At 49.6% G+C, this 14,251-nt stretch overlaps 1 protein-coding gene across 1 annotated transcript; it reads left to right on the forward strand.

The window, feature by feature from the left end:
- Positions 1-11,418: 11,418 nt before the first annotated feature.
- Positions 11,419-13,843, forward strand: LOC106896965 (spore wall protein 2-like). The gene is made up of 3 exons (XM_014957311.1): positions 11,419-11,537; positions 12,047-12,203; positions 12,519-13,843. Exons 2-3 carry the CDS (start codon positions 12,069-12,071, stop codon positions 13,830-13,832), a joined length of 1,449 nt encoding a protein of 482 aa, XP_014812797.1. The 5' UTR covers positions 11,419-11,537; positions 12,047-12,068; the 3' UTR covers positions 13,833-13,843.
- The last annotated feature ends 408 nt before the right edge of the window (positions 13,844-14,251 follow it).

Genomic DNA, 14,251 nt, shown 5'->3' on the forward strand with positions numbered 1-14,251 from the left:
GCCGAAATAGATTGCTGCTACCAGCTGCGTAGGGGAAATTGTTTATTGGCTCTCGCACCTCCTTGGTGATAAGGGTTTGAAAGAGTAATGATCTTCTTCCTTCGCACTTACTTTGCTGTCATTCCCACGGATACCCTGCAAGACGTTTCCTGCTGTCTCAGCACTGGATTTGGAAGGCTAAAACACCACCTTGCTCCCTGAGCACTTACACGGCAGGCAGGAGCCGAAACTGCCTCTGCATGTAGATACCATCGAAGCGGTGAGGTGACTGCGGCACCGCAGACGGCAGCGGCCAAGGTCCCAGGTAAGAGCTTCTCGCCTCATGGTAAACCTGAACAACTATGTCTTTCTCTTACCTGTCTAGCCTGTTGTTGCTTTTAGCCATGGTAAAGGTGGGACAGTGGTAGCTGCTCCTCTCACAGCTGCTGCGAGATGGGTATTCTCTGTGCTACAAGGGAGTTTCAGGACAAGGAGAAAAATTCTGGAAAAGAGAGGGGATTAACTTGGAGTTTATAAACCTGCTGAAAGCGGTAATCAAGTCCACAGCTATCTGCACAAGAAAATGCTCTTAGGGTGAAATTGTTTCGCTGAAAGTACATTCTAATAAGAAAAGTGGAGTTTGGAAGTTTATACAGAAAATCAGAATGACCAAGCTTCTTTTCATAAGAAGCAGTTGCAGAATTAAAAAAAAAAAAAAAAACAAAGAAATTTCTCCTCAGTCCTTATTTCATGACCAAATTGTGGCACAAACTTCAAGTGTCTTGCCGAAGAATTGACCAGCCAAGAAAATGAAATGTCTGATGCTTTGGGTAAGCAGACACCAAATTGCTCTTTTTCTTGCAGGCTGACCTGCAGTGTGGAAAGATGTCCTCCCAGTGCGAGGTGTCCTGCCTGCCTCCTCCTGCCTGCACAGGGGAGGCTGTATGCGCTGACACGTGCCCGTTGCAGTGTGCCGTGGGGGATCTGGATGCCTGTCCCAAGCAGGAGACACAGCCCTGTCCTGAGCAGACTTTCCAGGTGGACCCCTGCTCCTGTCAGGATGCAGCTACCTGCTTGGAGGCTTGCCCTCAGGTTGGGCTCACCTGCCCACCTCCTGCTGTCCCCGTGCCCGAGGACACCTGCACACCCCTATGTGTGTGTGCCTGTGGGTCCCCAGCAGTGATCCCTTGTGACCCCCCTCAAAGCAAGGGAGGCACCAGCCTCCCATTCCAGCCTGCAGCCTTGGTGGAGGAGCCCTGTACCCCTGAGGAAGCTGGGACGTGCGTGGAAAACTTCCCCTTCCAGCATGAGATCTCACCGGTGGATCCCTGCATCCCTGAGATGGCTGGGACTTGTGTGGAAACCTTCACCACGCAGCAGCCAACCTCAGCTATGGATTCTTGCACCGTTGAGACAGTTGGGACCTGTGTGAAGACCTCCATCTTGCCAGTGGAGTCTTGCAGCCCCGTGACAGATGAGACTTGCATGGGAAACATCCCCTTGCAATATGCAGTCTCATCCGTGGAGCCCTGCACCCTTGAGGTGCTCGAGACCTGCCCGGAGGAGCCCTGCAGTGCTCAGGTTGTGATCGTTGGTGATCCCTGCCCCGACCAGTGCTCGGTTACATGCGTGGATCTCTGCACACCCGTGATTTGTACGGAGCCTTGCGTGTCCCAGAGCGTCGCAGAACCCACAGGGACGTGCACACCCCAGGGCAGCGTGGAGCTGTGCACACCCCAGGGCACCGCCGATCCCACGGACAACAAGTCTACCAAGGGCACAGCCAAGGATGCCAGCACCCAACCATCCCCACGTGCACCCTTCCGCCTGAACACCCGCACCGCCGCCATCGTGGAGCGGTGCCTTTCCAGGTGTCAAAACTGGCTGCGAGGCAAGAAATAAGAGCAGCATCAGTGGGCAACCAGCAAAGAAGAGGTTTTCCCCTGCATAAGCGAGACCTCCTCCTCTGGTGAGTCTCTTGGTTTCCCATGTGTAACAACAAGAGAGAAAATTGCTTCACGTTAAATAAAAAAAAAAATACTTTTCAATCGTCTGTTAATTACGGCTCTTATTTTTATTGCCTAATGTTAACTGCAATAAGGATGGCAAAAGCACAATGCAAGTATTAATTGCATTCACAGAGACCCGTTTCATCATCTTCAACCTTTTTGCTTCCCACATATAAATAACTAGTTTCAGAGTCTGTCTTAAATTCAGTTATGATTTTGCCTTCAGGTTTTCTATCCTCTTTTTTAATGCTCTTTTAGATTGAAATTTTTATGAGAATATTGAAAAAAGGAGCTTAAAGGCATCATTTTAACATAGCTTGAGAAAGGTCTTTTAAGGAGATACAAAATGCCAGATGGCATTTAAGGTGAAGAAAGAGCAAACACAGAGTAGAGAGAAGTTGCAGAAAACACCAGGAGAAAAGTAATGCTGAGACATGAGAACTTTGTTGCACAATGTCCAGCTGAAGACTGGGTAAAACTCTGTATAATTAAAAACCTTCACCACATAACAGCTTTCCCTGGAACTGGAGTTATGTCTCTAAATATTAGCACCAACCTGATGCAGGAGGTGAATAAACCTCTTAAAGAGTTATAGAAAAACCGGGGTGGGGGAGGATACACCAATTATTCCTGCAGCTGCCTGCGGTGTAATTAATATCTCATCTGATATTTCTTCCCCAGCAACCTCGTCCGACTTGGCGCTGGCAACCAGGGCTCTCCGTACTCCCGGTGGCACTTGGTCACCAGCTGCTTTTTGCTGATACAGCAATTTGCTGCAGCTGCAGAAAAAGCCCGATCCAGCTCAGGGCAGCCTGGAAAAATGATGAGAACCAGCCCAGGCATCCATAAACAGCTGCTCAATTAAAGCCATTTTTATTGGATTATGGCACTTTGTTTGCTGGGTCTTTAACATCCCCTGTTAGAAAGGGTTTTTCTGCCTCCACACGCACATCAGATAAAATATCTCTATGTGTTAGCGCTCTGTGTGTATTTTCAAAGAGCTAAACCAAGTCTTTATAGTGTAGCAATAACCGCAGTTTATTGGATTGAGGGGATAAATCTTGATGAATCTGAAAAGTTTGTCAGCTGTTCCTGGTTTTCCCCGGTAAATAAATCAACAGATATAATTCTCAAGACACTCCACCAGATTACTGTGCCTGAAACTACATCTATCACCCATTATGTTGTAATAAGGCTCTTCCGAGAGTTAGATTGGATCTGCAGTGTTAGGCTTTGGAAACACCTATAAATCAAGCATGGGTGAAGATAGCCTATAGTAACGGAAAAAAAGACAACTAAAGATGAACCAGAGAAGATGATAAGGAGAGGAACACTGTTTACTGCCCTACCAAATATGCCCTTGAGAAGCCAGATAAGCTCCGCTCGTTGTTACGAGATGCTCTTTTGACACCCTATGACTAGACTGTCCTTTACAAATTGTTGTCCTCTCCCACATCATCTCGTTTCAAAAATAACTTCTCAATTACGCTCCTGCACCGCCCCGGCTGGCGCTTCCCCTGGCAACCCCAACATTTATGGTTATGCCAACACAGCATGCTCCAGCCCAGCACATTCGCCATTCTAACACCCTTCTACTGATGCTCAGAGCTTGTTGGTGTCACCTTGGGTGCTTCCGAGTGCTTACCAAAAACAATAAACCAAGACCTGGAGACTGAGCCACTTCCTCCACCACAGCAGCCGCTCAGCAGGTGAGGAAGTGAGTCTGCTTTCCTCAAGCGTCATTAAGCTGGAGGTGTTCCTCAAGACCAAGGTGAAGGTTTCTTTAGCTCTTTGAAGGACCCCATAGTCTATCCAGGGCCATACATATATCACGTTTTATATGAAAACTAAACCTAGAAAAAATGTTCCTTTTTTGTTGGGTGCATCGACTGTAACTTCAGCAAGTGTTTGTTTGTTCAAGACAGAGATGGTCTTTGTGGCTGGGCCACCCTTATCCCAGTCCCAGGCCTGCAGTGCTGGTGTTAAAGCAGCAAGACCAGATCCAGCCAGAACCTTTTACTGGTCTGTGTTACCTGGGGATGGACTGTGTTTGCATCTCAAAGCTCATGAGCAGCTTGTTCATGGCCTTCCCCCAGCTCTTCATTCCTTTGACGGTTCTCATGCTCCCCTCGCCATGATCTCCTCCCCTCACTCATCTGTCATTACTCCTGCCTCGTGACACCTCATCATCATCAGGGTGGGGTGTAATTGGTACAGCTGGAAAAGAGGCATCAGGTGTGATTGTGGCATTCCGAACATATCAGCAAGCAATTTATCCCTTTCCTACAGAGAGGAAGGAAAGGACAAAACCCCATCCAACATGGATTTGGCCAAACTTTGTTTGCAAATAAAAGCCAAGGACCTCATTTCTCAGGCATGGCTGACAAGGCTGAGAGCTTGCATATGGACACCTCAGGTGGTTCTGAGATGAAGGACCATGAGAAGAACCCCAGGGCTGGCACTATTTATTTCATGGAGCCGGGTGAGTCATTTTAGGAAGCCAGTCCTTCAGAGCAGGTCAACTGCTGCACGTCTGCATTTGTGAGTGGTACCAGCCTGGAGCCCACGTTCACGTGGCCTGAGTCACCAGCTCCAGAGGGTCTTCCAGCCATGGAGAGGAGACTGAGAAGTTCAATCAAAACTAACATCTCCCACCCTTTACTAAAAGCAGAGAGGTCAGCACCCCTTAGCACACCCAGGTCTTCAAAACACACACCAGCTGCACTACGTGAAGCATTTAACAAAAGTAACGAGTTCTACCATTGCTACATCAGCTTTAAATTCCCCATTTCTCCATCCTATTTTTTCCCCTCTGGTTTTCAGGCTCCCATCCAGCATCTCCCTGGGTTCAGGACCAGGTGACTCCTGCCCGTGGGCTGCGACTGGCTCAATTTCGATCAGGGCACAGTTCTGAACTTCAGCACAAACATACACCCGGGCAAGAAGTTTCTGCGAACAGCTGGGAGCCTGCCGGAGCCCAACACACCTTCCCCGTGCCCGCCTTTCCAGGGTAAACAAACAGAATTGTCGCTCTTAAACAAGGCAGGCCACAGGCAGAACTGGTAGAGCCTGGTTTCCACCATCTGTCCTGTGTCCAACAGCCCAATGAAGGGAGAACCGATCAGTCCTTTCTACTGCAGCAGAGTTAACCGAGTCTCTACTTTCATGAAACTCGTAGATATTTAAGCATTTGATTGAATCATGCCACTGTGTCAAATTTGCTTACAAATCATAGGTTAGGATATTAAAATCGGGAGCGTAGAAGCTTCATTTCTTGGGAAAGTCCGGCTAAAGGAAGATGAACCTCTATGAATAAAAGCAAGCAGGTGATTTTCCTGTCTGTAAATCTCCCTGGAGTAAAAGGAGAGAAGTGGGCAGGGCAGGCACGAGTTGTGTTCCTGCAAGCAATGCAGGCAGCACAACGTGTGTCAGCCCAGCTTTCCCCCTCCTGCCACCCCAGAAGCCTTCTCCAAGCAGCTTCCAGACTCGCACTGTTCACCTCCTTGAGGGCTGTCATTCCACCACCAGATACACGTCCCTGCCAAGGCAAGCTCCGTCTTGCCCCAGAGCACCCACTCCAGTCCTCGTCTGCCAACCCAACTCAATGCCTTGTTCCTCCCCAGCAGGACCTTGCCCAGCCAGATTCACCACGTTGCCAGCCTGGCTTTGGTGGGGTTTCTATCGGGCCATGTTTCCCAACATGTCCTCTCTGCCCCCTTCCACCCTCTGCTTGAGACAACACTCGTGTTGTTGCAGCAGAAGCCACCCTGGAGCACCTCTTAGTTGCTTCCTCTTCACCTGCCCTTGATGCTCCTTCTGTCACCCCTTGGTGACCAGAGCTGTTTTTCAGAACAGCAGAAAGCAGCTTTCCACCCCAACTAAAGAAGACACTAAACGAAGACTTTGGCCAAAATTGAAGCTTCCCCCAAAAACGAGCTGGCAAAGGAACAGAAATCCTCTCGCTGATGCGCTGGGCAGTGAGGAAGCTAACGGGCAAAGGCACTGAAATTGTCCCCACCACCAAGGGGAGCAGCCAAAATGAGTGCAGCCCATGACTCACTTCCACCACGGCCACAGGAGGTGACTCAGGTCTCCACCAAACCCTCAGCTTTCAAGTGGAGGAAGCCGGCAGAGACCACAACTGAGCCAACCGCCCCGTCCCATCCCAGCCCATCTCCTCTGCTGCCAGTTGGATCCAGAGGTGGCAGGAGTGACCTATGACTGCCTCCATGGTCCCCACACGTGGCAGGAGCGATGGCTTTGAGCTCAGGGTGATAGAGTAGGGGAAGAAAATCAAAGAGGAGTGTTTGCAGCCAGGCTACTACACCTGCCCAACCACAAAAAGCTGGTCTGTGGCCAGAACCCTACCCAGAAGCTGATTTTCCAGTGCTAAGGTCTGTGGCTGGCTCAGGGAACATGTCTGAGCCAGGTCTGGGTGCAGGCAGCAGACCTGCCGGGAGGAGATGGCATCCCAGCTGCTCACAGGTGTGTCTGTGCACGCACACAGTTGGCCGTGGCACCCACAGCACGCATGCACGTGTGTGACCATCCGTGCACACACACACAGCATTCTCTGGTGGTGCACAGCACGGGGAGACAGGAGGACACGTCCTGCTGGAGCTCAGAGAAGTTGAAAGCAAAGGAACACACGGGCAGTGTCAAAGCTCATTTACTGGTGACAGATAAAAAAAACGGACTCGGAGTCTTCTGGGCTGGAGGTAATGAGTAGTAGCTGCATGACTAATTTTGTCTTGGTCGTTAACAGTATTCCCAAACACGTGGATGAAGGCTGCCATGCTGCCTCATGGGAGGTCCTCTTCCTGATGGTGAAAGCAGGTATGAAAGGAATCTTCATAACAGTAAACACGGGATAATCTTGTCTCGCCTTCCTCCCTCCCCTATTTCCATGTTAGGTTTATTCTTACCCTCTAATTGCTAAAGATTTGCTTAAGCTGAGATACAGAATTTCAGACTCTATGGGCTGGCTGCCTTCACATCATCATTTCCTGTCCTTTTCCAGACCTAGACCGGTTGAAGTGAACTTTGGAGTTCCTTTGCACCTTCAGAAAAAAATAGTTTACTCAGTGACAGGTTCCACGTTTCAAATTAAAATAGCCGACTGGATAAATTCTGAGCAAAGGAAGCACAGACAAATCCTGCCTCCCCAAGGAGGATCAATGGGTGAGAGGAACGAGATAATCTGAGATACCTGGGCCCCCTTTGTGCTTTCTGGGGTAAAAATGCAAAGGAAGGGTTTAATTAACTTCTCCATAAGTACAGTTAACATATGTATTAAAACCATCTCAAAACATGAAAAGTATCCTCAAAAGCCTTGTTTCAGCCGAGAGATTAATTCCTAATTTTAATTGTGGGATTATTCAAATGCAGAAAGAGTCTTTTAGATATTAAAGGCATCGCTAGCTGGCTTTTCAGTGCTTTACCACAGGGAGTCTTAGAATCCAATTATCTCTGAAGAAATATGTTAAATATGCTCATTAACATGTAAAAAAGTGGAAACGTGTATTAGAGAAAAGCTGATGTATTACACTTCTTAATGTCACAATGAATTAGCAATAAAGAAGGTTGCAACAGAAATAACTTGCTGAGATGCCTAGGCAGCATAGGCAAATAAAGCATTTTATTCCAATTAGCTTAATTCCTGATAATGACAGTGATGTAGTGATAAAACTTGCTATATAATGGGCTCCAGCCCTGGGAAAGTTTAGGAATCATGTTTTCGTGGATGGAAGGAGGCAAGAAAAGTGAGGGAAGTCTGAACCTCAGTGTGAACTGCCCTCAGCAGGCAAAAGAAGGAAGGAAAAAAGAGGGGAAAAAAGGCAAAGGATGCACGTTAGAAGGCAATAACCACAGAAAAACCTCGGGGTCCCGTGGCTGCACAGTGCAGGCACCAACCAGGCATTTATTTGCTTTTTTCCTTTGAACCTCTCATGCAAGCCCCATCCACTCCAGTCTTGAAGCCTTCCAGCTCTCCAAACCCCGTATTTAAATGCTTTCTCCCATGAAACCTTCAGTGCAGCACTTTCCCTCCTCCACCAGCACTGACCTACACTCCAGCTCTTCCCTGCTGAGCAGGAACAATCAGAGCCACTCAGGAATAAACAGTAATTTCCTGCTTTATTTTTTTGTTGGGAAACCTGACCACCCTGACCTGACTCCCACCCCTTTGAGCCCCAGACCTTAAACACCCCCCCCAAGTCCTAACACTCAACACCAGTTCAACACCAGTCCCTGCCACTACTGCCTGACACACAGTCACTGCATTCCCCCGACTGCTGGCAATGTTTCTTCTGTGCCCCTTTCCCTCCCAGTGTCACCTTCATCTGCTTTCCTTCCAGTCCCTAAAAGGGCTCCAGGAAAGCTGGGGGGGGGACTCTTGATCAGGGAGGGGAGCAATGGGATGAGGGGGAAAGGTTTGACCCTGAAAGAGAAGAGATTGAGATGAGGTGTGGAAGAAGTTCTTGGTGTGAGGGTGGTGGCCCAGGTTGCCCCGAGAAGCTGTGGCTGCCCCATCCCTGGAGGGGTTCAAGGCCAGGTTGGAGGGGGCTTGGAGCAACCTGGTCTGGTGGGAGGTGGCCCTGCCCAGGGCAGGGGGGGAGGAATGGGATAAGATTTATGGTTCCTTCCAACTCTAATCATTCTATGTTTCTATAAAATTTAGGTATGACCTAAGTTTTAGATCTTCAGCAATCACCATGGTGGTAATAACAGCTACAAAATTATTTTAAAGCTCTTGCTTAACACTTACATTTTCCACACCTTTTTTTTCTGCACTTCTGACATGTGTCTTGCTCCAAATGACCACACCAAAGTCCCAGTGCTGCCGTGAGCCAGGTGTCACCCCCAGCTTCACCCAGCACATCACTCCTCCAAACCCATCCCAGCTGGACAGTCCACAGCCCAGGCAACCCCAGCTGCCCCTCCTGCAAACGCCCAGACCAGCCTGCTTACAATATCTTTTTGCCCAAGAAATAGAAGAAAACATGAAATGATAAAAGTCAGTGGTCAAACTGCTTAAAGGAAACAACCAGAGAGCATTTCACCAGCAGCCTAAGCCTGGATCCACGCTCTGCCCATCCAGAGAAGCTGGTTTGCCCAGTGCCCTGGCACATTTTCTACAGGTGAGCTCAGAAAACAGAGCTCCTTCAGCAAATAGACCTCAAAGGACGTGTGAATATTAGTGGAGTGAGTCTGCCAAGTAAACAAAGGGCTGAAGACTTGTTTCCTCCTCTGCTGCGCCATGCCCCTTACCTCCATGTCTCTGTGGTAAATCCTCCCTGGAGAGCCAGCCCCGATTAACATGCATTTTGAACACACATTCCCAAAGTATTTATTCTTCTCTCAAGTGTGGGTGGTATCACAGGGCGATCAATCCCGTTAAAGCAAGATGCCACCCCTCCTGCCCCAAAAATTGAGCTGTGGTGCACATGACCCGCTTCCAGCATGGCTTGAAGGTCTTGGGGTGCATGGGAATCCCTAAGCACGTAGGGCACAGCCACAGAGGCTGCTACCCCTATCTTGATATTGGGTGAAAATAGGAAAAATTTGAGCTCAAGCTTTTATCTCAGCCAAAGGCATCATGAGCTAATTGTATTAAGCAATTTGGCTCTGCTGGAAGAGCAGTTTTCAGGGTAAAGAGCAGCACAAAAGATGCTTTTCTGTTGCCAAGTAGCTCCTGGGAAGATCAGCTTCTTTCTGGAGAGCAATCCCTCCCTGCCCCATCTCAGTCCTCTTTAAAACCCCTCAGAACCACCACAAACCAAAGCTCCCACCCCATTTCACAGCTCTCAAGGTGGCATCACTGAGGTTTGGTGTGGTTTCGTTTGCTCAAGGCTCAGAAGCACCTTCCCTCCCCTCGCTGGATTCAACCTGATTTATTGCAAGCTCCCCTCAAAGCAGTGTTTTCCTTCTTTTGTGTTCTGCAGCACTTTTAAGTTCTTCACATATTGTTTGACCCTCTTACCCTTTTCTGCTTCACAAAGCATGTATGAACTCCGGTACAGCACAAACCTGTTACTGCCTACGGTTGTCTACAAGAGGAGAAACCGCCCTGCTCAGGGTTTGGGTGGGTTTGACAAGAAAGAAAGAAAGAAGGAAAAAAAGAAAGAAAGAAAAAGGAGATGATGGCTCCTCCCTGGGTACTGCTCGCTGGGGCTGACAGAAGAGCTGCTTGATCACACCTGGGATTAAAACTGAAATCTGTGAGAAACCTCTCAGCTTAAAAAATGGGCATGCTTTGGACAGAACTGGCCAGAGAAAAGGAATCCCTGAGCTCGAGGACTTAGTACACAAAGCCCTCCTGTCCCCACTGCCTCCCGTGTTTCTCCCCTCCCAGCCCGTCCCAACACCCCTGTTAGGATTTCACACAAACCAAATGGGACCCGTGAACCAGGGCATTTTTCCTGAAAGTGCTTTTTTTTTAATACAAAACTGGATGTGTTTTCTTTGCTGTGCCCCAAACACCTCATACTTTAAAAGCCACGTGGATTTCTGATCTCATTGTTCCCCAGACTTTCTTATTAGCCGTGTATTGGCCACGAAAACGACTTTAAGAAATAGAAAGCTATAGTGAGGACAGCTCAAGTCTTACTCAAAAGGCCTAGGAAATTTCATATCACGCTGCATTTGGAGCACCTGGGGGGCTGTAAGAGAGCATAAGGGGATATAAAATTTATTTTCCTGAGCAAACAGCAATAACTGCATCTAGGCCTCCCAGTTAACCCACTGGTGGCCTCACCCACAGGGTGGCAGCGGGGACTGGTGCTGGATGCATGACCAGGAGTTGAAGTCCCTTCCTTCTCGTGTGCCTCAGTTTCCCCTTCTGGTAATGGGGGTGATCGTAGCCCCCCATGCCCACAGTCCCCAGTTGCTGGCTGGCTCTGGGACAGGCCATGTCACCCCTCTGTCCTGCTCCAAGGGCCACTTGGTGGCGCTGTTTGAAAAGATTTCTCTGCTGAAAAGATTTCTTTGCTCAATTCCTACCTCCTGGTAGGGATCGGAAGAGGGAGTTTTCTGGAAGGAATCACATTAATCTTGATGCGATCACATCCCTCTTGATGCATCACAATATCCTCATTTTTCTTCCTTTGTTTTCTTTTCTCTTTATTCACCATGAAATCATCCCGGGCGGTCTCCTCCCCTGCCTGTCAGTCACTGGGGATCTCCTTCTCACAAAACACAAGAGTCCCGGGCGTTTCTGAGGCATCACCTTAAACTAAATCCTCCAGTGGTAAAAATAACCTTTTCTGTTAAATTCCTTTGAAGTGTGTCTGCAGGTGGGGCAAGCTTAGGAAGGATCATGTGTTAACTCCAGAGAAAAGCATCAGAGCAGAAGTTAATGAGCAAGAGACAAATGAAGACAGGGGCTTGACAATGTAATTGGGTGCGAGATGTTTTAGGTCGCCCAGTCGAAGGGGTGTCTCCTGGGGAAGAAGAGGGCTGTGATCCTGAACTCTATATAAATAGACGGCTGAGAGCTGATCGGCTCCAGACTACGCTCCCGAAGCTCATCGTTCCTGCTGCTCGCCCAAGGTAAGCCTGGACACAGTTTTTACCATGTCTGACTTTGCTACCAGCAGGAAAGCCGGTCCTTCTGGCTGTGAGGATGTCCCTGGAGCTGCCACTGCTGAGCTCTCCTAAAGGAAAAGAAAAAAAAAAAAAAAGAAGATGGTAAATGAGATCTGGATTTACACCACTCCATGGTTTGGAAGAGATGACCTTCATTCACGGCTCTGCTCCAGAAAAAGCCAAATGGGATTTTTTTTTTTTCTCTTCTCCCTCACTGTGTTCCCCCCTCAGATCTGGCTGTCCCTCATGTCTCCAGCCATCACTTGCTGGTCTTCAATCCAGCCATCTCCGCAGCTGGGTTCCCTTTTTCACCTGTGTTTTCCTTGCTCTCTCTTTCTCTTCCCTTACACTGTCTTGTTTTACCTGTGCCCTTCTCTGGCACCTCTCTGCCTGTCCAGCTGTGTTGTTCAAGAGCAACTGAAAACCAGGCAAAGAAAATAAAAAGCCCCCTTTTCTCTTTCTTCTTCTCGCAGATTGCCCCAGTTTTGCAGAGAGATGGCCCAGACCAAGGAAAATATCCACGACATCGGTGGTTTCTACCTGTGTGCCCAAAGTGGTGGCAACTGCAGCCCCCTGAGCAGGGAGGAGCTGAGGCAGCTCATTGAGCAGGAGTTTGAGGACGTGATGGAGGTGAGGATCTGGCCCCACCACTGGTGCCTTTGGGCTGCGGGGCTGGGATCGGTAAAATCAGCCACTCCCAGAAGGGTGCACAGGACACTGGGCTCCCTGGGAAAGGCACAGATGTCTTCAAATCCCAGGATCTGCAGGGAAGAGAAGAGGCTGTTCCTTCTCCCAGTGCCATCAGCTTGTGGAACTTGGTGTGGGAAGCAACACAGTGGCGGGGGGTCGTGGGGCTGGATTTCAGCCCTGTGACTGCTTGAGTGCTCCTACACAGGAGACACAAATGGCTCATGGGCTTTGCCAACACCGTTTGTCTCTTTCCAGAAGCCCCAGGACCCCAAAACTGTCAAGAAGGTGCTGCACTTCCTGGATGATGACAGCAAACGCAGGGTTGACTTCAGAGAGTTGCTCAGCCTGGTTTTCCGCACGGCCAAGGCTTGTTACAAACCACTGCAGCCTGGCCAGGGGCAGGAAGATGGTCAAGAGTCAACAGAGGAAGAGAAGGCAGGTGGGAAGCGGCCACCAGGGCCTCACACAGCGGGAAGGGTCTCCCACAACCAGCAGGTCCCCAAGGAGGGTGTGAATGATCAAGATCAGGACTCAGACACCAGTGAAAACCAAGAGAGTGAGACACCAGAGGAGGACCAGGACACCCGTGAAAACCAAGAGGGTGAGACATCAGAGGACCAGGACAACCATCAAAACCAAGAGGGTGAGACACCAAAGCAGGACAAGGAAAAACGTCAAACCCAAGAAGGTGAGACACCAAAGCAGGACCAGGACAAACGTGAAACCCAAGAGGGTAAGACACCAAAGCAGGACCAGGACAAACGTGAAACCCAAGAAGGTGAGACACCAAAGCAGGACCAGGACAAACGTGAAACCCAGGAGGGTGAGAAACCAAAGCAAGACCGGGACAAACGTGAAACCCAGGAGGGTGAGACACCAAAGCAAGACCGGGACAAACGTGAAACCCAGGAGGGTAAGAAGAAAGAGAAGGACCAGGACAAACGTGAAACCCAGGAGGGTGAGACACCAAAGCAAGACCGGGACAAACGTGAAACCCAGGAGGGTAAGAAGAAGGAGCAGGACCAGGACAACCGTCAGAATGACAGGACTGGAGCACCAGAAGGGGAGCCAAAGAGAGGTGAGATTCTGGACACTGCAAAACCAGGGCAGAACAGAAATACTCATAAGGCTGAAGAGACTGAGACACCAAAACAGGACCCAAAAACCCACCAGACCAAAGAAACTGAGGCACCAGGACAGGGCTCAAACCACCATAAGAGTCCAGAGACAAAGTCAGCAGAGAAGGACCCTAATTGTCCCTCTGAGACACAAGGAAGAGACCCAAAGAACAAGACGCATGGCTGCGAGGCCTCCAACCCTGACACGACCCAGAAGCTGCTGCCCCCTCAGCGTGGTACAAGCCCCCGTCGGGATCCCAAGCCCCGGGGACCACACCACGACCCAGCTTTCCATTGGCTCCCTGAATCCAAGGTGCTGGAGCCAGAGCACAGCGGGGCAGAGGCTCCATCTGGTCCAGCACGACAGCACCAAGACACTCATCAGCACAAACAACCCATTATCGACCAACAGGTCCTGCAGTCTCTGTACCAGTGGCCACCACAGCAGTAAAGGCAAGATGAGGTGAGGCTGTTGCCCCCCGTGAGGGGGTACATTTTGTCCAGTACCACTCTGGTTTTTGTATTTCTATTTGTCATCCCTTATCCAATTCCTTATTGACCCTGGGCTTCACCTCCCCTGGTTTGTTCTGGGCTATTCATGACTAGACACCTTCCCCCTCACCCTCTTTTGGGCTGCCTCTGCCCGTGTAAGCAAAGTAATAAAACTGAAGATAAAACAGCACAATGTCCTGGTGTGTTCTTGCCGTCATGCCCTCAGCCCAGCTCTGAGAAAACCAGCCAGGGTGACACAATGTGGCCCGTCCCTTGCGTGAGCATCCGTCCTGTGCATGACACGTGGCCAGATTGCTCCAGGGTGCAGGTGGAGGGATGGTTGCAAAGAGGCAGGCGCATCGTGGGGGTGGAAAAGCT

This window comes from Calidris pugnax, unplaced genomic scaffold (assembly GCF_001431845.1).
Source record: "Calidris pugnax isolate Ruff unplaced genomic scaffold, ASM143184v1 scaffold305, whole genome shotgun sequence".
Taxonomy (NCBI): Eukaryota; Metazoa; Chordata; class Aves; order Charadriiformes; family Scolopacidae; genus Calidris; species Calidris pugnax.